The 22,046-nt window shown below is 33.0% G+C and overlaps 3 protein-coding genes across 3 annotated transcripts; all 3 read right to left on the bottom strand.

Annotated features, from left to right (window-relative positions):
• Nucleotides 1–1,717: 1,717 nt before the first annotated feature.
• LOC140750820 (antichymotrypsin-2-like) lies at nucleotides 1,718–22,015 on the bottom strand. Its single transcript, XM_073084545.1, has 5 exons — nucleotides 21,875–22,015; nucleotides 3,579–3,677; nucleotides 2,514–2,723; nucleotides 2,296–2,437; nucleotides 1,718–1,854 (listed from the first exon to the last, which is right to left on the bottom strand). Exons 1-5 carry the CDS (start codon nucleotides 22,013–22,015, stop codon nucleotides 1,718–1,720), a joined length of 729 nt encoding a protein of 242 aa, XP_072940646.1.
• LOC140750792 (antichymotrypsin-2-like) lies at nucleotides 10,013–12,343 on the bottom strand. The gene is made up of 6 exons (XM_073084513.1): nucleotides 12,106–12,343; nucleotides 11,926–12,024; nucleotides 11,361–11,501; nucleotides 10,875–11,084; nucleotides 10,604–10,745; nucleotides 10,013–10,146 (listed from the first exon to the last, which is right to left on the bottom strand). The coding sequence occupies exons 1-6, from the start codon at nucleotides 12,235–12,237 to the stop codon at nucleotides 10,013–10,015; spliced, it is 858 nt and encodes a 285-aa protein (XP_072940614.1). The 5' UTR covers nucleotides 12,238–12,343.
• LOC140750791 (serine protease inhibitor 3/4-like) lies at nucleotides 15,031–20,041 on the bottom strand. The gene is made up of 8 exons (XM_073084512.1): nucleotides 20,015–20,041; nucleotides 17,578–17,721; nucleotides 17,099–17,302; nucleotides 16,915–17,013; nucleotides 16,398–16,538; nucleotides 15,919–16,128; nucleotides 15,639–15,780; nucleotides 15,031–15,164 (listed from the first exon to the last, which is right to left on the bottom strand). Exons 1-8 carry the CDS (start codon nucleotides 20,039–20,041, stop codon nucleotides 15,031–15,033), a joined length of 1,101 nt encoding a protein of 366 aa, XP_072940613.1.
• Nucleotides 22,016–22,046: the final 31 nt, after the last annotated feature.

Here is a 22,046-nt window from a genome sequence, read left to right as displayed (position 1 = left end):
TTGTCTTCGAGTACATCGTTATGATTTTTTCTAGATATCATCTTATATATATTTCGGAACAGGTGGTTCTTTATCGCTCATCGTAATCTTCTGTGGGCTTCAGTGGTCAGTGACATATAAAATTCTCGTGTCACAGTGTTAGTTACCGTACTCCTCCGAAACAGCTTTACCGATTTTCACCAAATTTTATATGCATATTCAGTAGGTTTGAGAATCGGATACTATCTATTTTTCATACCCCTAAGTGATAAGGGTTGTTCACCCTTAACATTTTTTTATTTATATGGCAACACAACGTTTGCCGAGTCAGCTAGTATTTTCATATTATTCCTGTAGTATCCTATGAAAAATACATTACAAACTATCCAGTATTGTATCTATCGTATTTTAATAACGTGACAGTAGACATAATAAAGCTTTACAGACGCATAATCATAGTTCCTAACAATATGTGTTTCAAATTCTTGAATTCATATAAAAAGAAGACACGTGGACATCATTTCATTTCGATGATATCTTTAATGGTTTATGCATTCGTGCTTGCCTTTCGGATGCAAGTGTTGTGTAGATGTTCGCTTTTGTCTCGCCAGTGCTCACTTTGCTGGCCGATAGCTTCTCTTTCATATTGCACTGAACAAGAAAACGCTATCGAGAATATTCTGTATTGTTCCTTAATTGAAGTTGGTCTTGCTGAGTAGGTAGGTACTAGGCTGACCGCCGTATCCGGTATCCTCTATATACGCTTGCAATTGAAAAACTTAATTTTAAAATTATTGTCCCTTTTGCGCTGAAGCAGTTGGAAATTTTAAAGCAGATTTTCGATTTTATGCTTTGAGTAATAATAATGTAGACTTCTGCACAAATCTAATATGATAACTAGCTGACCCGGCAAACGTTGTGTTGCCATATAAATAAAAAAATGTTAAGGGTGAACAACCCTTATCACTTAGGGGTATGAAAAATAGGTAGTAGCCGATTCTCAGACCATATAAAATTTTGTGAAAATCGGTAAAGCCGTTTCGGAGGAGTACGGTAACTAACATTGTGACACGCGAATTTATATATAAGATTTACCTATTCAAGAAATCACTTTGGAGTGCAATTAGTTCACAGGTAACTTTCTCATTTAAAGGAATCTTTGTTTATTATTCATTTTTATAGCCACTATTGTAGCTAAAACCCATGATATATCTTAACAGTATTAGTTTCACTGATGAGACAATTTGCTACGTCGCTCGCGTAAACAATATCAGGTCATAATGATAACAAGGAGGTGAAAGGTGGCGTGCATTAATCAGCGTTGTGGCGTTTGTTCGTCTGACAGCGTTCATTAGAGCACAAAGCGTGGTCTATCAGTTAGTTTCCGCGGCGCTACGGCTCACAAATTGGTGGGATGGGCGCGCCGGACAATGCGATGGAACGGAACTGCCATCACTACCTACATACGGTGTTTGTAGTACGAGAACAATCATTCTTACTAACAACTTTGCTCAGATTTAATCGTATTTCTGTTGAGATACATACACCTTGGTATTGTGTATGGGCCGACTATAACGGCACATACATTCGTTCACTCAGCAATGGGCCTAGGCTACAAGTAATTAATAAGATATAACTTTTGGTCAGTGATATATTAAAACTACAAAATTTTACAATAACCCTTCATTGTATGATGACGGGGTAGGAAAAAATAATTGAGATATTTATTTAATACATTTTATAATGATGGATCTTTGTATAGTGCACTGAATATGGTTATATCATTTTTCTTGATGAATAATACAAACGGATGGTCAGCGACGAAGTTTCTAATGAGAGGCGGGGCTATCGGGGAGAGGAATGACACGCCGAAAGCTGTAATGTAATAAAATTTATTATAATACATTTTTAAAGGTAGTAAAACCCTTTGTGGTTTGACTCCGGCGGCACCACCACCATACCTATTTCTGCCTTATAACAGCAGCGCTGTGTTCTGCTTTGAAGGGTGTGGTAAGGGAGACATACTTTTCTGAGGCGTTCCAGCTTAGTCCTCAGGAGTAGCGGTGCATCTGTGGCCGACCTCAGGTAGGAATATCTAATCCAACCTGGGGTTGATTACAGATGTCCATGGGCGGCAGTAGCCACTTACCATCAGGTGGACTGCATGCTTGTCTGCTACTCCTATATTATAAAAAAATGTTATTGTCACGTCTACAATAATCTAGTGACAACGAAATAAAAACAGATACTAAAACATTTGTTTGTTAATGTCATTAAAGGGTTGTAGTATATAAACAAGGACACTTCCTAACTCACCATTACCAGCTGCTGCTTCGGTGCCCTCTTCATCCACATCTATACATGCTTTTTGAATCGCTTTACTCACATATAAGGGTTCTTGCGATTTTAGTAGTCCAGGTATTTCTGCATCTTTGTTGAAAATTTTGGTAACGTTCATCTGAAAAATACTATTTTAGTAACGAACAAAAAGGATTATTTCTATCACCTAATTCTATGTATTATAATATACTTACACACTGTAAAACTTCTTTAAGATCGATAGTAGTTTCAATCTTAAATTTAGGAATAGTGACTTCCACGTGTTGTATTTCCATTTGTCCAATTTCTATATCCAGAATTGATAAGTTTTCTAGTTTGTTCAATAAACCGTTTATGCCTTCAACTTCATTTGGGAGTACTATTACCATTGTTGCGTTATCTCCTATGTAGGGCATTTCTAATATCTGTAGTTAAAGGTTTGATTTAGAGATTGGTTTAATATAGAGAGTCTTGTAAATAGTAAATAGTGAATCTTATTTAGATCTAATATATATATATATATATATATGGTCTATGTAATATCACAAGAATTATCTTAAAGTTAAACTTACAAGTTATTTTAATTCAATATAAAGAACATTATATTAAGGAAATGTATAAAATAAAAATGATATTGTTTTTACAAAATCTTCTATTTTTGGACTGAAGCTTATCCTATATTAGATAAATAGATTAGTAGTTTTTTTTACCTTGGCATCCAATTTTCGGCTTTCTGCATACTTGTAACGTGCAGTGTTGTGCATCATAAGAACTTCTACAGATCTTTCGTTACTGACATTAAAATTTTTTGCCCTGGTCAGGTCTTTCGAGAATGAATATTTCCACTTACCCTAAGGAAAGTAGATTTTTTCAGCAAAGAAACTTATAGTCAATGTTATGTTAAGTGGTTACTAATTCATAGATTTCTAGGGTTAGATCCAAACGGGACTAGAGTTCAACACTTAAGCCCAGTTCTTAAGTGTTTCAGATCACTAATTTGGAATATCTATATTAGTACATATATGTTCTTGTTGTTCAAATTGACACCACACCATCATTATTGCTAGGAAAGTAAATATAAAGTCATATTAAGTATGTGACTATCTATTAATTGTTTAAGAACCGTCACAGGTAAATTAACTTTGCAAATTAGACTGAGGTTTACACAAATATGTATTACGGACTACCTTATTTACGGATGGTTTAATCTATGTGTAGTAATCTATTTGATTACTTTATTAGTATTTACAGTACAAACAGAATTTTTTTTTAAAACAAACCTTAAAGTACAAAGCGTTAACAAGAATTACTCTTGAGTCCTCATCGATAATTGATGGATCAATTAAATGTTTAATATGATGATTTGTTTCCTCATCAACCTGCAAAAATGAGATTATATTGAATATATTGAAATCATGCTATTTTAGATTCGATAATAATTTTTACACAAGAATAGTTTTAAACTTACCCAATTATTAATTTCATTTGCAGCTTGCTCAACGTTTGATAAATCGATATTATTAACTTCAGTCTGAAAGGTGTCCCTGGCCATAATATCAAAAAAGTCATCTAACTGATATTTCATATTTACTAACAATTTGTTTGCTATTTTGAACTCAACTTCTTCAGTCGATTGCATGTCTTTGACAGTTTGCGAAAATATTCTAAAAATCTGGGAGACCAAAATTAATAATATGAAATACACAATAAGATATAATTATTTTATGCAAATAAAAGTTATTAACTATCTTAATATATAAGTAATAATTAATTGAAAAGTTTTATCAAAATAAAAGTATTTTTAAGGTGGTAGAACCCTTTATGGTGGCGCCACCGCCACACATATTTCTACCTAATAATAGCAGTTTTATGCGCTGCCGTATTCTGGTTTGAAAGGTGTGATTAGAGAGACATTCTTTTCCGAGTCATACCGACTTAGTTCTCAGGGAAAGCGGCACATCTATCGCCAACCTAAGGTAGGAATCTGATTTTATGTGGTGGTTGATTTCAGATGTCCATGGGTAGCAGTAGCCGCTTACCATCAAGTGGGCATGCTACTCTGCCTATCCTATATTAAAAAAATAAGCATTTTTATTAGTAGTCATAGCTTAATGGTTGCAACTCGGCTTCTTGATCGGGAGGTCCGAGGTTCAAATTCCATACACACACTTCTGATTGTTCGAAGTAAAGTGTGTATTAGAAACCAATTATAACTTTGCTTGAAAACATCGTGAGGAAACCTGTATACCTGAGAAATCTTTAAAAAATCAAAGGTATGTTCACCGCGCTGGCCAAGTGCGTATTGGTAGACTTCACATACCGTTGAGATTTTTTTTTTTTTTTTTATAAATCTCTCAGGTATGCAGGTTTCCTCACGATGTTTTCCTTCACCGTTTAAGCAAGTGATAATTAATTTATAATACGCACATAATTTTGAAAAATCAGAGGTGCGTGCCTGGGATTTGAACCTCGGACCCCTCGATCGAGAGGCCGCGTTTCTTAACCACTAGGCTATCGCTGCTATTTGGTACATAAACTTTGAATTACATACGTAATCGTTATTTTGAAGTCCGATAGCATTTATAAGTTCTCTGTGCGTAGTACCTCTGGAAGCTATGTCCAAGAGACTCAAAGGTGTCAATACGGAGAATCCAGATAAAACAATGTTTTCATTTGGTTGTTGCTTCACAACAACCTGAAATCAAGTGTGAATTATACTAGCAATGTATTAGTAAAGATAATATTTGGTATGAACACCATTGGTCTGATGCCATGCAAGGTTAAAATTTTTAAACGTTTATTATGCTTATAGTAATAGATATACACAAGGCTATCTCGTGGCATAAGCCACGCCTATCTTGGAAGTTTTAGGGTTCCGTACACAAAGGGCAAGAACGGGACCCTATTACTAAACGTGTGATGTTTGTCTACTGTCCGAGTGTGACAGGGTTTCTCTCTTAAACCATAATTAATAGATACTTGAATTTTTACAGAACGTGTTTTACTGTGGTCGCTAAAACAACCAATACTAAAAATAAAGAGTTGATCATAAAGGGTCTATATCAATACGAGAAACAGAGATTTCATGCATGTTTTGGTCTATTTATAATACTTAAAAATGCTGAAATAGACACTTACCGACATCATTTTCCCAGAAAACTGATTGTTTCCTTCCTGAAGTACCTCCTTTAGTTTGCTACTCGTATATGCCAAAATTAAAGAAATTGCTCCCACTACTACGAACACTGCAATAATTCAATTTCAGTAATGTTTTAAGTTATATAATATTAAGTACCAGCTGTACTTAATAATGTATAAATATGTATCTTTGCAATTGTAACATATAATTATGTACTTGATTTCGATTACTTACAAAATACAGGGTTTTTTCGATGGAACATCTTGCTGTGGCGGTTTCAACACTAATAACTATAACATAGAAATACCTCTGGCCTGAAATTATTCAAATCAATGTTGACACGCTTGATTTTATATCAAATTAGGAATTAAATCGTATAAATTTTCCTTTGTTTCATTTAAAATTAGCTTGTATAATATAGTTACTGTAGCACTACCATTAGCACTACCATGAGTTGGCATAGAAACGCCACTATAGAAATTGTAAATAGAAAACTATTGTCGTTTTGCTAGTGTAGCACTACCATGAGTTTACAAAAGTATTACTCGCTAGCGACTGCGTAAAATAAATGTATGAAAAATTGTACAGCGCCTCTGGTGGTTACTCGTAGAACTAAATTCCGTAGTGTGAGCCACTCGTAACGTATAAAACCTATCGAAATCAAATCGCTAGCGAATGTCATTATGATCTATTGCCATACAAATTCGGTCCCATGAGTCATTAATTTGACAGACGTTGTCAAGAAATACCGTAACGATAGTAATGCGATAGTAGTTATGTTATTCACTAGCAAAATGACAATAGTTTTCTATTTACAATTTCTATAGTGGCGTTTCTATGCCAACTCATGGTAGTGCTACTGAAGTGTTTACTTACGCTCGTAACTAATAAATATACTCTATTTCATTTACCACGCTTTTATTAGTTTGACCTGTATGTATGCATTCTGATACATACTCTATCTAGTATGTAATGGAAACTTTGAACTCGATTTTTAAACTCTCTAAACAGTCAGATTAATTCAAATTTTTAAACAATTATCAAGAACTGATAATTTTGTTCCATTGCCCTTATCATTTCTTTTACTATGTATCTTTTTATTATTAAAAATTAAAAAGCTTTTATTTATGGTATAATGAAATATGACAGATCCTACGCTGTTTTTTTACTGATGTAACGAACTCGAATTATACATGACCGAGCTATACACTTAGGATTAAACTATATCTGCTCATCAGTGCTCATGTATATCGTTGCGAGATAAATAAAAGAAGTTTCATATTCATCTGCGACTTACTATTTGAATTGGTTGCCGCCAACACATTTGGTGTGCAACCTATAAGTTTTAATATAAACTCCTACAATTGTACTGAATTTCTTAATAGCTTCCCCTCATCGATCTTAGCAAAATGTTGAAAGAAAATTCCTACGAAAAAGTAGATCTAATAATATATCCCGGAAGCAGAATTTTATGAATCCAATCATTAATTTATTTTTGTTACGAGACAATATGGCGTTTTGATTTCTTTATTGCTGACATTTCGACCCAGTTGCATGGATTATGGTCACTGCGAATCTTACTCAATTTGTTCAATGCCTTTGACCAAAATCTCGCCACGTATACTTTGAGTAAATATTTAGCTTACTTAAAATATTATGTGATACGGAAGTTGGAATTCAAATAAAGTGAAATCATGTGGAAGTATTTTATTGTGATAAACTCTTAAATGCTTTATACAATCGTCCTTGGCTCACTGTAGCAAGTATGTGCGTGCGAGCTATGGACGTTCGCTTTTGTCTCGCCAGCGCTCACTTTCTTGGCCAATAGCTTCTTTCATATTGTACCGAACAAGAAAACGATATACCTAGAGAGTCTTCTATATTGTTCCTTAATTGAAGTTGTTCTCGCTGAACCTACTCAGGTACCAGGCTGCGCCGTATCCGGAATCCTCTATCACTATACGTTGCAATTAAAAAACTTAATTTTAAAATTATTTTCTCTTTTACGGTAGAATAGTTGAAAATTTTCTAGCATTTACGTTGGTAAAGCAAGTTTATCTACGAAAGAGATTTGCGATATTGTTTTGAGTAGTAATAAAGTAGACTTGGTTAGAATCTTATACGAAAATGTGTCTACTAACTTTAGAATGCCATGGGTCTGCAGATTTATATGTGTCTTACTCAGAGAATTGCATTTAAATCGTTTTGGGAAAACATATACTATTAGGTCTTACCTAATAATATTAAATACACTGATGAAACGCTTTGAAACATTCCTCGCGTATTATATTTGTAGTAATGATAACAAGGAGATAAAAGATGCCATGAAGCGTTGAAGTCATGTAGCAAACATGAACGTTGAAGGACAGCCGAAGTAACGGGATCGTGGTTAATATAAGGCTGTAGCTGTGAATAAGGCTTTAGTACTTCTAAAGTATAATATATAGTATAATTAAGTATAATCTAGAAATAGAATGAAGCGCGATGAAGAAAAATAAGAATTAAAATTATTATATCTTACGGATAAATTTTTAGAAAGCGATAAATAGTTCTCGTTTAGATTCTCATTTAGTTTCACGTATTTTAATAATAATATGGTTATAAAATCGGTTAATGATGCAGATTAATTTGTTATTTTTACGCTCGATTTCATATTTAAATCTAGAAAGTAATTTACTGGCAAATATTTTTTTATTTACTTTTAGAAATAGTCATAATTATTTAGACTATTTGGATTTAGTTACGCCCGGTGTTTGTTATGGTTTGTTTAATACAAATACAAATTTTTAAAACTTTTCTAGTATATAAAATAATATTATTATTGACTACAATTTGAGGAAATTATTATTTTATTTATCGATTGACGTTTATTTTTAGTTTTTATTTATATCAGGATACTTATGTGTTTTAATTTGTATACCAACGGATGCAATCCTTTGAATATAACTATTACGTTCGTAAAATTTGTAAACTTATATTTTTTAGGGATTTGATTTATAGTATAGGGAAATTATGATAAGTACAGTTTTTATAAAAACATATTCATCATCGTGTAATATTATAAAGCTGAAGAGTTTGTTTGTTTATTTGTTTGAATCCGATATCTAGAAGTACTTGTTCAATTTGAATTAATCATCTTTAAATGAGTTACGTAATTTATTCCGAAAGGCTACAGGTACAGACTACAGGTATATCTTATATATAAAATTCTCGTGTCACAATGTTACTTACCGTACTCCTCTGAAACGGCTTTACCGATTTTCACCAAATTTTATATGCATATTCAGTAGGTCTCAGAATCTGAGAATACCCCTAAGTGATAAGGGTTCTTCACCCTTAACATTTTTTTTATTTATATGGCAACACAACCGTTTGCCGGGTCCAGCTAGTACTAAATAACCTACTACCAATACTAATACTACGACTAATGCTAAAACGCTAATTCTGCCAGTCCCAAAAGGTGCCGCCTTTGGTATTACGCCCCTTCGTCCTCGTAAAGGTACGCCTCTGTCATGCTGCAAGGTTACAATTATAGAATGTGACAGCATTAATCATTCCACATAATAACTTGCTTTAACGACGAAGGAAAACATGGTTAGGTAAACACACACCTTAGAGTTATTTACGTGCTCAAAGCAGAGTATGTGAGATCTACCAATCCGCACATGGTAAACGTGCCCCGTGACCTAACTGATTGACCTGTGATGAAATGGAACTTTTTAGGAGTGACGATATACCAAGGAAACTCAATATTTTCACTCGTTCACTTTTTTAATTAGGGATGACTGGGAGTGTTATAAACGTAGGAGTAGACAAATATAATCAGAAAGCTTCGAACTGCTAAGCTATCGGGAGTTACACGTGTTATTATGAGTCAACCATAAAAGATAGACATATGCTGTCGTGAGATATTTTTTATATAATTTTAAGGAGAACATTTCCGTTATACGTCATTTCTGTGTAGCTTTAACCATTAAGGTTTCACACGCGATGAAAGCTTAAAAAATAGAGTAACATCTCCCGTTTTCCCAACATTTCCCAGTGATGGGAAGTCTGATTGATTGTAGCGTGATGAAAAGTATACTATAACCAGCTCAGGAGTCTGAAAAATAATTGTGCCAAGTTTTGTTAAAATCCGTCGAGTAGTTTTTGTTTCTATAACGGTTATACGAACAGACAGACAGACAGACCGACAGACAGACAAAAATTTTACTGATTGCATTTTTGGCATCAGTATCGATCCCTAATCACCCCCTGATAGTTATTTTGGAAATATATTTCATGTACAGAATTGACCTCTCTACAGATTTATTATAAGTATAGATTAGTATTATTTAACGTGTTTTTTTCCTGTAGGTAGACTTTGTTATGGACGATTTTTTTTATTAAATTTGGGCCCCTGGGAGGCACATTTTAAAGACTATTTCTTGTCTTGACGATTTTTTGTACATTATATTGGTAGATATTTTTTTAACGCGGTTGAAACCGCGGGGGACAGCTAGTAATAAATAAAATCTTCAATGTTGGGTAACGGTGGTAGGAAAAATGAAAAGACATTTATTTAATAGATTTTTATTACGATGAACCTCTGTATAATGCACTCAATATAGTGATATCATCTTTCTTGATGAATAATACGAACGGATGGTCAGCGACGAAGTATTTAACTTCATTCGGAGCTCTTGGAGAGAGGAATGATACGCCGGCAGCTGTAATAGAATATTCATATAATCTACAGAAAAGCAAATAATAAAAAAATGCTAAAGAAAACAAAATAACACGAACCTATATTGTTTCTTTGTTAATATCATGAAAGAGTCATAATATGTGACGGGTACACCCGATGAATGGCTTTTAATTTATTTATCCTTGACGAGCACTAGTAGATTTATCTATCTACCCTAAGTCTACCCTAAGTCTAAATAGTTTTTTAGACTTAGGGTAGATAGATTAATTCACTACTCGTTCTTGTCAAGATTTAATTTCGCTGCCACTACGATCTATGCAACTGGATTGAAGTATTGGCAAGGACGACATTACAAACAGCATATCGTGAGTACCCTTTACATACAAGTGTTATAAAGTTTTAGTTCCGCGATAATATTACTTTAAAATCATATATCATTAAAGAGGTCTACCGTTTAAATAACGGCATTTTTAACTCACCATTGCCAGCCGCTGCGTGGTTACCGATTTCATCCACTGTTATAAATGCTTTTTGAATCGCTTTACTCACATGTGTGGGTTGACGCGATTCTAGAAGTCCGGTTATTTCAGCGTCATCGTTGAAAATTTTGTTAACGTTCATCTGAAAGACGGCATTTTAATAACGACCTGATAATATTGCTTTATTACTTAATTTAAAATTATTCGTATATTTTTTATATATTGTTATATGAATTTTAAATGTTATGTTATGTTTCACAAATGTACTAACTTGCTGTAAAACTTCTTTCACATTAATAGTAGATTCAAGCGTAATTTTAGGAATAGTGGCTTTTACATCTTCTAGTTCCATGTTCATCATTTCTAAATCCAGAATTGTTAAATCTTCTAGTTTTTTCAATAAACTTTCTATGCCATCAACCGCATTTGGAAGTACTATTACCATTGACGCTTTTTCTCCAATGTAGAGCATTTCTAATATCTGTATTGAGAGGTTTAATTTAGAGTTTCCATTGATAAAGAGTGCCTTTTATATAGTAAATCTTGTTTAGATTTCAATAGTTTTACATGTAAGGTTCGTGAATATCGACTATACTTGGTAGTACTTCTTACAATAATTCACTTAAACCTAAGATTACAAACAGATTACAATTTTAAACCAATGTTAATATACATATCTAACATTTAGTACATATGTTACTTTAATGATTGAGTACAACAATAAAATTATAAAATGTTTATTACACATAACTTTTACCTTGGCATCTAATTTTTGGCTCTCTGCATACTTGTAACGTGCAGTGATGTGCATCATAGGAATTTCTATAAAATCTTCGCTGTTGATATTAAATGGTTTATTCTGGGTCATCCATTTGAAGAATGGGTATTTCCAGTTACCCTAAAAGTTTTTTTTGTTTTTTTAACGGGTTTGCAGATCATATAATTTAAAAGCTTACCAATTTGTAAGCTTTTAAATTACTAAATTTAGTTTCTTCTACGATTAGGTTTAAAAGGGTTTAATACCTAAACCTAGTTCGTAAAGTTAATTACGAACTAGGTCTAGACAATTACATTGAGCATACAGCACTACATTATTGCTACGTAAGAAAAGCAGAAATGTGTGATCATGATAAATGAGTATAAATTATTTTGGAAGGTTCATTGGTAAATTGACGAATATATATAAATTGACGAAGATGGAGAAGTCGGGACAAGTGCCTACTGTGAACCATCTTATGAGTGGATATCTATCTAATTACTTTAATTGTATTTATTGTAGAAACATGAGAAACATAAAGCCGAGTAACTGTTTTAAAACAAACCTTGAAGTAAAAAGCGCTGACAAGAACTACTGCTGAGTTTCCATCTATAAATGATGGATCAATTAAATGTTCAATATGATGATTTGTCTTATCATTAACCTGCCAAAAGGAGAATAATATAATTAACTAACTATTTCTGTTACCATAATCATATTTACTTTTGAATATATTGTAGCTTACCCAATTATTTATTTCAGTTGTAGCTTGTTCAGGGTTTGTGAAATCAATATTATTGAGTTCAGCCTCCAAGTAGTTCTGGGATACAACTTCAAAGAAGTCATTTAAGGGATATTCCTTATTTACTACCAACATATTTGCTATTTGAAACTCAACTTCTTCAGTCGATTTCAGTTGTCTGATAATTTCCCAATATATTCTATAAATCTGGGAAAATAAAATTTCAATGATATAAAATAAAGTATTAGTTTTATGCAAATAATAATTACATACAATAATAATTAAATATATCTGCATATATATTTATGTAATGATATGTCATTTGTTTTAAAAAGAATTTTACTGAAGCATTTTTATTATTGTTTTACAACTCCATCAATATTGTTAAAGCATCAAGGTGGAATCTCCGGCGTCACGTAATTGTGGAGTAACTCGTGACCATCAGTGGGGCATAAAAAGGTTTGTAACCATTATTGAATTACATACATTGCTGTTATTTCTAAATCCGATAGCTAATAAAAGTTCCGTTTCCGTAGCACCTTCCGAGGCTGTCTCCAAAAGACTCAAAGGTGTCAATATAGAGAATCCAGATAACGCAATGTTATTCTTTGGCTGTAGCTTTGCAGCATTCTGAAATCAAGTGTATATTAATATACATATAAACCATTTGCGTTAGTGATCGTGATATAATGTTTAAAAATAATTGTTTGTTGGTGAGCAACCAAAATGACATGATCCCATGAAGACATGATACCATGACATGATGAGACTTCATGACTGATAACGCTTTTAACGCTAAGACCAGAATATACGAAACGGGTAAAAACAGGACTCTATTACTAAATCTCCGCTTTCTGTCCATCTGCCTGTCTGTCAGAGGGTTTTATTTAAACGAAACAGATACTAAAATTTCGTTAAAATTTCGCTCGAGTGACTTATCATGACCTATCATATTTAACTTTTTTTTTATTAAAAATTAATGAATTTATAAATAAATAGAACTAGGCACTTACATACAGCATTCTCCCAGAAAACCGATTGTTTCCTTTCTGAAATATCTTCATTAGTCCGCGATCAGCCAAAATCAAAGCAAATGCACCAACGACTATGAAAACTGAAATAGTTCTAGTTGAATTATGTGTTACGTGATATTCTGTAATTAACTGTAATCAGTAATTAACGTTGCTGTAATTTCGATTACTTACAAAACAAAGGACATTTTCGATGGAACATTTTGCTATGGCTACTCCAACACTAATAAAATGACTTAGAATGGCACTGGCTTGAAATATATTTAAACGAATATACAATGTGTCACGCTTGATTTCAGATTTCATATCAATTTAAAAATTAAGTCTCTTAAAGGGTATAGAGAAAGAAAGAATTTTATCGTAAGGTATTTTATATATTTGGTATTTGTAAGGTATTTTGTTTATAGTATAGTGAACGAAGTGTGCATTTACACTTTTTTCTTTATATATAGGAGTAGCAGACGAGCATGCATTCTATCTGATGGTACGTGTCTACTCCAGATAGGATTAGATATGACTTGAGGTCGGCCATAGATACGCCGCTACCCCTGAGATCTAAGCTGGAACACCTCAGAAAAGTATGTCTCCCTTACCACATCCTTCAAACCTGAACACAGCAGCGCTTAATACAGCCGTTATGAGGTTTGGCGGTGGTGCCGCCGGAGCCGAACCAAATAAACCAAGTTCAGATCCGGATTTAAAGGTGTGGAGGCCCTTGGGATATAAAGGAACGTAGACCCCTAATTATTTTCCAAATAAAGAGAACTCTATTTTCCGTCAAGCCTTTCAAGAAAAATATTGCTAAAAAATAAATTAATTCAAGAAATAATGAAGTAATTGTTAGTTACGAGTCAGTAAAAAAATTGCTGACCCGAATTTGACATTTGATATATTTATCTCTTTTGCATCCTTGCTTGTGGACATGGCTGCCCTTAAATAAAGACTTGATTTAATTTTTACATAGCTCAACACAACGTTTGCCGGGTCAGCTAGTTATCATATAATATTACTAGCTGACCCGACAAACGTTGTGTTGCTATATAAAGAAATTTAAAAATCTAACATCGAGCGATATGAAAAATGATGAAATTACTAAAAGACTTGAAGGGCATTTTTTACATTATTTGTATTTGCTTAGGAACTGTAAAATATGTGTGTAAGCACTAAATGGTTTATTCATGTGGGTTAGGCTGGAGGTACCTCTGCATCATCAGATCTAAGACGTCAAATTTTTCATCATATGTCTCTGTCTAACAACTTCATTAAAACAAATGTCTAATCTATAAGCTTTACATGGGAGGCACCTCTGCATCATCAGAGTTGGAGAGTTGAAGGTTATATTTTCCATCATATGTATCTACTCAAGGACCTTGTCACATATTCGTAAGCTCCAAATGCCCTACTTCTGTGGTTGAGGCAGGAGGCACCTCTGCATTATCAGGGTTGAAGAGTTGTTTCAACCCTGATAGTGCAGATACCTAACCATGTTTTCCTTCGTCGTTAAAGCAAGTTATAATGTGGAATGATTAATGCTGTCACATTTTATCATTGTAATCTTGCAGCTTGACAGAGGCGTAGCTTTACGAGGACGAAAGGGCGTATTACCAAAGGCAGCACATTTAGAGCACGGCAGATTTAGCGTTTTAGTATTAGGTTATTTAGTATTAGTATTATTTAACGTGTTTTTTTCCCAAAGGTAGACTTTGTTATTAAATTTGGGCCCCTGGGAGGCACATTTTAAAGACTATTTAGTCTTGACGATTTTTGTACATGATATTGGTAGATTTTTTTTTAACAGGGGTGAAACCACGAGGGACAGCAAGTAATAAATAAAATCTTCAATGTTGGGTAACGGTGGTAGGAAAAAATGAAAAGATATTTATTTAATAGATGTTTATTACGATGAACCTCTGTATAATGCACTCATTATGGTGATATCATCTTTTTTGATGAATAATACGAACGGATGGTCAGCAACGAAGTATTTAACGTCAGCCGGAGCTCTTGGTGAGAGGAATGACACGCCGGCAGCTGTAATAGAATATTCATATAATCTACAGAAAGGCAAAGAATAAAAAATAGCTAAAGAAAACAAAATAAAAAGAAACTATATTGTTTTGTTTGTTAATGTCATGAAAGAGTCATAATATGTGACGGGTACCTACCCGTCTCCATCGGGTGTACCTACACCCGATGGAGTGCTTTTATTTTATTTACATTTAACGAGCACTAGTAGATTTATTTGTCTACTCTAAGTCTAAATGGTTTTTAGACGTAGGGTAGGTGGATTAATTCACTAATAGTTCTTGTCAATATTTAGTTTCGCTGCCACTACGATCTATGCAACTGGATTGAAGTATTGGCAAGGACGACATTACAAACAGCATATCGTGAGTACCCTTTACATACAAGTGATATAACGTTTTAGTTCCGCGATAATATTAGTTTAAAATCATATATCATTAAAGAGGTCTACCGTTTAAATAAGGGCTTTTGTTAACTTACCGTTGCCAGCCGCTGCTTCGTTACCCATTTCATCCACTGTTATAAATGCTTTTTGGATCGCTTTACTCACATGTATGGGTTGACGCGATTCTAGAAGTCCAGTTATTTCAGCGTCATCGTTGAAAATTTTGTTAACATTCATCTGAAAGACCCGATTTTAATAACGACCTGATAATATTGTTTTATTACTTAATTTAAAATTATTCGTATATTTTTTGAATATTGTAATATTAATTTTACATGTTATGTTGTAATATTAATTTTACACAAATGTACTAACTTGCTGTAAAACTTCTTTCACATTAATAGTAGATTCAAGCGTAATTTTAGGAATAGTGGCTTTTACATCTTCTAGTTCCATGTTCATCATTTCTAAATCCAGAATTGATAAATCTTCTAGTTTGTTCAATAAACTTTCTATGCCATCGACAACATTTGGGAGTACTATTACCATTGAAGCTTTTTCTCCAATGTAGAGCATTTCTAATATCTGTAATGAAAGGTTTAATTTAGAGTTTGCTTTGATATAGAGTGCCTTTTATATAGTAAATCTTGTTTAGATTTCAATAGGCTTACATGTAAGGTTCGTGAATATTGACTATACTTAGTATTACTTGATACAATAATTAATTTAAAGCTAAGATTACAAGCAGATTACAATTCTACACCAATGTTAATATACATACCTAGCAAATACGTTACTTTAGTGATTGAGTACAACAATAAAATTATAAAATATTTATTACACATAACTTTTACCTTGGCATCTAATTTTTGGCTCTCTGCATACTTGTAACGTGCAGTGATGTGCATCGTAGGAATTTCTATAAAATCTTCGCTGTTGATATAAAATGGTTTATTCTGGGTCATCCATTTCGAGAATGGGTATTTCCAGTTACCCTAAAAGAAATTGTTTTGATTTTTAACGGGTTTGTCGACCATATTATTTAAACGCTTAGTAATTTAGTTTCTTATACGATTAGGTTTAAAAGGGTTTAATACTTAAACCTAGTTCGTAAAGTTAATTACGAACTAGGTCTAGACAATTACATTGAGCATACAGCACTATACTATTGCTACGTAAGAAAAGCATAAATGTGTGATCATAATAAATGAGTGTAAACTCTTTTGGAAGGTTCATTGGTAAATTAACGAATAAGATGGAGAAGTATAGACAAGTGCCTACTATGGACCATCTTATGAGTGGATATCTATCTAATTACTTTAATTGTATTTACTGTAAAACATAAAGCCAAGTAATTGTTTTAAAACAAACCTTGAAGTAAAAAGCGCTGACGAGAACTACTGCTGAGTTTCCATCTATAAATGATGGATCAATTAAATGTTCAATATGATGATTTGTTTTATCAGTAACCTGTCAAAAGGAGAATAATATAATTAACTAACTATTTCTGTTACTATAATCATATTTACTTTTGAATATACATATTGTAGCTTACCCATTTATTTATTTCAGTTGTAGCTTGTTCAGAATTTGTGAAATCAATATTATTGAGTTCAGCCTCAAAGTAGTACTGGGATACAACTTCAAAGTAGTCATTTAAAGGATATTCCTTATTTACTACCAACATATTTGCTATTTGAAACTCAACTTCTTCAGTCGATTTCAGTTGTCTGATAATTTCCCAATATATTCTATAAATCTGGGAAAATAAAATTTCAATGATATAAAATAAAGTATTAGTTTTATGCAAATAATAATTACATACAATAATAATTAAATATATCTGCATATATATTTATGTAATGATATGTCATTTGTTTTAAAAAGAATTTTACTGAAGCATTTTTATTATTGTTTTACAACTCTATAAATATTGTTGAAGCATTAAGGTACTCCGGCATCTCGTAGTTGTGGAGTAACTCATGACCATCAGTGGGGCATACAAAGGTTTGTAACCATTATTGAATTACATACATTGCTGTTATTTCTAGATCCGATAGCTAATAAAAGTTCCGTTTCCGTAGCACCTTCCGAGGCTATTTCCAAAAGACTCAAAGGTGTCAATATGGACAATCCAGATAACGCAATGTCATTCCATGGCTGTAGTTTTGCAGCATTCTGAAATCAAGTGTATAATAATATATAAATCAGTTGAGTTCCTGATCGTGATATAATGTTTAAAAATAATATTCATGTGAGCAACCAAGATGACATGGTCCCATGAAGACATGATGCCATGGCATGATGAGACTTGATGATGACTGATGACGCTTCTAACGCTTAGACCAAGATATATCTCGATGCCACCTTAGATGTTAGGGTTACGTACCAATGGGATAAAATAGGACTCTATTACTAAATCTCCACTTTCTATCCATCTAAACGTCTGTCAGAGGGTTGTTTTGAACTGAAGTAGATACTTAAATTTCGTTAAAAAACAATTATTTCGAATTTCGCTCAAGTAACGAACTATCATATTTAACATTTTTTTACTGAAAATTAATGAATTTAGAAATATATAGAACTAGGCACTTACAGACAACATTCTCCCAGAAAGCCGATTGTTTCCTTTCTGAAATATCCTCATTAGTTCGCGATCGGCCAAAATCAAAGCAAATGCACCAAAGACTATGAAAACTGAAATAGTTCAAGTTGAATTATGTGTTACGTGATATTCTGTAATTAACAGTAATTAGTAATTAACGTTGCTGTAATTTCGATTACTTACAAAACAAAGGACATTTTCGATGAAACATTTTGCTGTGGCTACTCCAACACTAATAAAATGACTTAGAATGGAACTGGCTTGAATTTTATTTAAACGAATATACAATGTGTCATGCTTGATTTCAGATTTCATATCAATTAAAAAATTAAGTCTCTTAAATGGTATAGAAATGCCAAAGAATTTTATCTTTAGGTATTTTATAATATATTTGGTATTCGTAAGGTATTTTGTTTATAGTATAGTGAACGAAGTGTGCATTTACACTTTTTTCTTTATATATAGGAGTAGCAGACGAGCATGCAGTATCATAGTAGCATGCATCTGATGGTAAGTGGCTACTGCCGCTCATGGACATTTGTAATCAACTCCAGATAGGATTAGATTTGACCTGAGGTCGTTTCCGAGGCGTTCCAGTTTAGACCCCTGAGGTCTAAACTGGAACGCCTCGGAAAAGTATGTCTCTCTTACTACATCCTTCAAACCTGAACACAGCAGCGCTTAACACTGTTATGAGGTAGAAACAGATGTGGCGGTGGTCCCTCCGGAGCCGAATCACATGAACCAAGTTTAGGTCTGGATTTGAAGGTGTGGAGGCCCTTGGGATACGAAGGAACGAAGACCCCTAATTTTTTCCGAATAAAGTGAACATTATTTTCGGTCAAACTTTCCAAAAAAAAATTGCTAATAAATAATTTAATTCAAGAAATAATGAATTAATTGTTAGTTACGAGTCAGTAAAAGTGAAAAGACACTTTGAAAAAAAAGTTGAATTGCTGAGCCGAAATTTGATGTATTTATCTCTTTTGTATTCTTTCTTGTGGAGACCTGGCCTCCCTTACATGCAGCCTTGCTTTCATTTTTAAATAGTTAACAGAATGATTTGTAGGTTTCTTTTTCATTTTAAATAAGAGTTTACAGACAATTTATGTACTTAAAGTGGATTTTTATTTTACGAATTGATATTTTGTTAACAAAAGAAAATCTTCAGAAACACATTACAAATTGAATGCCGCATTTAACCTCAACTCCAGTTCGGACTCTAATGTTATCTGGAATTCATTCAAGATGTTCATGGGCGGCAGCAGCCACTCACGATCAGGTAGACTGCATGGTCGTTTGCTACCTTACTAGTTTACTTGCTAGTTTTTAGGGCCTAACTCTAGTGAGAGTTCCACTGCAACAGTCGAACTACGGAAGGTGCGTACCTAATCATTAAATAGGAAATAATAGGCATTAATAATTAATTTCAACTGTAAATATTTTATTAAGATATTTATTATTCTTCTATTAGAAAACAAAACCGTTGTATACTCCGCTTAAGAGCACGATGCCATTTTTCTTGAGGAAGAATGCGAAAGGATGATCAGCTTTGAAATGTAAACGCGCCGCAAGGATCCTGACGTCAACACCTGAAATATATATTTAGTTACCTATTTAGTTATATATTATATACCTGGTTTATAAATAAATGGTCTTTAAAAGGAGAGTATTGACAGTTTATCCAACATGCTGAGAAGAACGTTAATATAGGTCAGGCCACGTGTCGTTAATAAAGGTCTTTGTTCCATCTCTCGGGTTTCTGCCCGCGGATCTGGCCCGCACGCTTGCTACTCGTTTACGTTTCATAGATGACAGGTAATGTTCAGGCACAAGTCCGCGTGACAGGAAAAAGGAATAACTCACCATTGGGAGCAGCAGCGTCAGCGCCATCTTCATTAAAATTTATGAATACCTTTTGAATGGCTTGTGACACTGATAAATTCTGAGGCGTTTTTAAAAGTTTGTTTAAATTTGCTTCATTACTGAAAATTTTATAAATATCCATCTAAAATACAAAAATAATATTAATTTACATATTGTACAATGTATTATGTACAATATACATATACACATTTAAGCGTAAAACTTTCTTACTTGAAGTAAAACCTCTTTGAGATCAACAGTAGTTTCCACCGCAAATTTAGGAATGATGACGTCTATAATATTTTTTGTTAAATTTTTCATTTCTTGATGCAGAACATTTAAGTCTTTTAGATTGTCTGTTAAACTCTGTATGCCGTCTATTTGATTTGGAAGAACTATGACCATCGATGTTTCATTTCCTACGTAAGGCATTTCTAGGATCTGTAGAGAGGATTACTTTGATTACTAGTTGATTATTACATATTTATCATAAAAGTATGGGTTAAAGATGAATAAGGATTTATAGACGAACGAAGAGTAGAATGAGCACAGTCCAGTAAAGATCGTCAAGCTTAATCGGAAAAAAGGAATGGTATAGAGCTAAACCGTATAAGTAACATCTATTAATCTAGATTAAGTGAGAAAGCTAGAGCACTTTAGGGATCGAGCCGAGCGGAAACAACATCGTTATATCTATTTCTGCGTCATAGCAGTAGTATGTAGTAGTTTTTAGCTTAAAATATGCGTTTTAAGAGACATTGTAACTCAGTTCTTGAGGGGGATTAATTTGGTAATAGTCATTGCAGATTAGGTGCATGCAAGCTTAGTGTTTTCATCACTCTGCTAGTTTCGTTTTCTCTGTGACGATTCGCCTGTGACGTGGTAAAAGTTATTGAATAAAATTATTATTGATTTGTCATCAAGCAATTATGTTCCGATCAGTGTGGCTAACGTGAATAATATTACCGTGCTCTTGTAGGGAGTAATTAACTTTAAAGTAGCTATGGATATCTAAAAATGTGCTAATGTAATATTTATTTTACCTTAGCGTTTAATTTTTCGCTTTCTGAGTACTTATATTCTGCAGTATTGTAAATCATAGGAACACTTATATAATTTTTATTGACGTAGAATGGTTCATTCCTGGTGTTCCATGACGGAAATGGCACCTTCCATTTACCCTGGAGGGAGTAAAAACTATTATTTTCGTTTTCTTTTGAAAGGAACAAGAAACTCAAAAGCATGTATGATTCGTTATGTATTGTAATCTTATGTTAATTAGTTTCCAATACGCACATATTGTGACTCTCTAAATTTAAAGATTTTTTTGTAACTCCTAATGTTATAAAATATGATAACATGAGAATATGATGATAGAATAAGTGGTTTTAGTTGTATGATTAGCGTAGATTTCATTCTCGAAGGTATAACAATTTAATATTCACAACTACTAGTGGGTCTTATACGTTTGTCTACCACAAAAAATAAATCTCAATTACAGAACCATCCATTGGACCAAAAAGTATCTTATTTTATAAACTGGAACCAACCATATACACTCAGAAATTTATATTAAAATCAACATAACTACTGAAGAAATATTAATAACGATGATGATGAGATTATCAGGATAACATTTTCATTATTTAATTTTTAAGACGAACCTTAAAGTAGAAAACGTTGAGAAGAAGCACACTTGTATTTGCACTTAGAGTCGATGGATTAATTAAATTTTTCAACACTTGATTTGTCTCCGTACTAACCTGTAGCAAAGAGATTACTTATTTAATAAATTGCATTGTTTACTACGGACTAAATGAATTTACAGAATTCTTACATTAAGTCTATTTCGATTCTTACCCAATCATTTATTTCAGCTGCGGATTGATTATTTCGAGAAAAGTTAATATTTTCAACTTCGCCTTTGAAGATATCATGAGATATGACGTCAAAATTTTCGTTTAATTCATATTTTTCATTTACGTATACTTTGTTTGCCATTTTGAATTCTTCTGACCTTGGTTTCATTTGG

This window comes from Epargyreus clarus, unplaced genomic scaffold (assembly GCF_041222505.1).
Source record: "Epargyreus clarus isolate Ecla_fem2 unplaced genomic scaffold, WU_Ecla_fem_2.2 ptg000021l, whole genome shotgun sequence".
NCBI classification, from domain to species: Eukaryota; Metazoa; Arthropoda; class Insecta; order Lepidoptera; family Hesperiidae; genus Epargyreus; species Epargyreus clarus.
This window is presented reverse-complemented; position numbering and strand designations above follow the sequence as displayed.

Coding starts and splice junctions, on each gene's coding strand:
- LOC140750791 (XM_073084512.1), bottom strand. CDS start 20,041: ATGGCGCTGACGCTGCTGCTCCCAATG. Junction 17,722..20,014: donor TGACGCTGCTGCTCCCAATG/GTGAGTTATTCC, acceptor ACTTGATTTCAG/AATGCTGCAAAACTACAGCC. Junction 15,165..15,638: donor CGAAGCAGCGGCTGGCAACG/GTAAGTTAACAA, acceptor ATTCTATTACAG/CTGCCGGCGTGTCATTCCTC.
- LOC140750820 (XM_073084545.1), bottom strand. CDS start 22,015: ATGGCAAACAAAGTATACGTAAATGAAAAATATGAATTAAACGAAAAT. Junction 2,438..2,513: donor TTAAAGAAGTTTTACAGTGT/GTAAGTATATTA, acceptor AGTATTTTTCAG/ATGAACGTTACCAAAATTTT. Junction 1,855..2,295: donor CGAAGCAGCAGCTGGTAATG/GTGAGTTAGGAA, acceptor ATTACATTACAG/CTTTCGGCGTGTCATTCCTC.
- LOC140750792 (XM_073084513.1), bottom strand. CDS start 12,237: ATGTTGGTAGTAAATAAGGAATATCCCTTAAATGACTTCTTTGAAGTT. Junction 12,025..12,105: donor CAACTGAAATAAATAATTGG/GTAAGCTACAAT, acceptor TCCTTTTGGCAG/GTTAATGATAAGACAAATCA. Junction 11,085..11,360: donor GCCAAAAATTAGATGCCAAG/GTAAAAGTTATG, acceptor CTCTCAATACAG/ATATTAGAAATGCTCTACAT.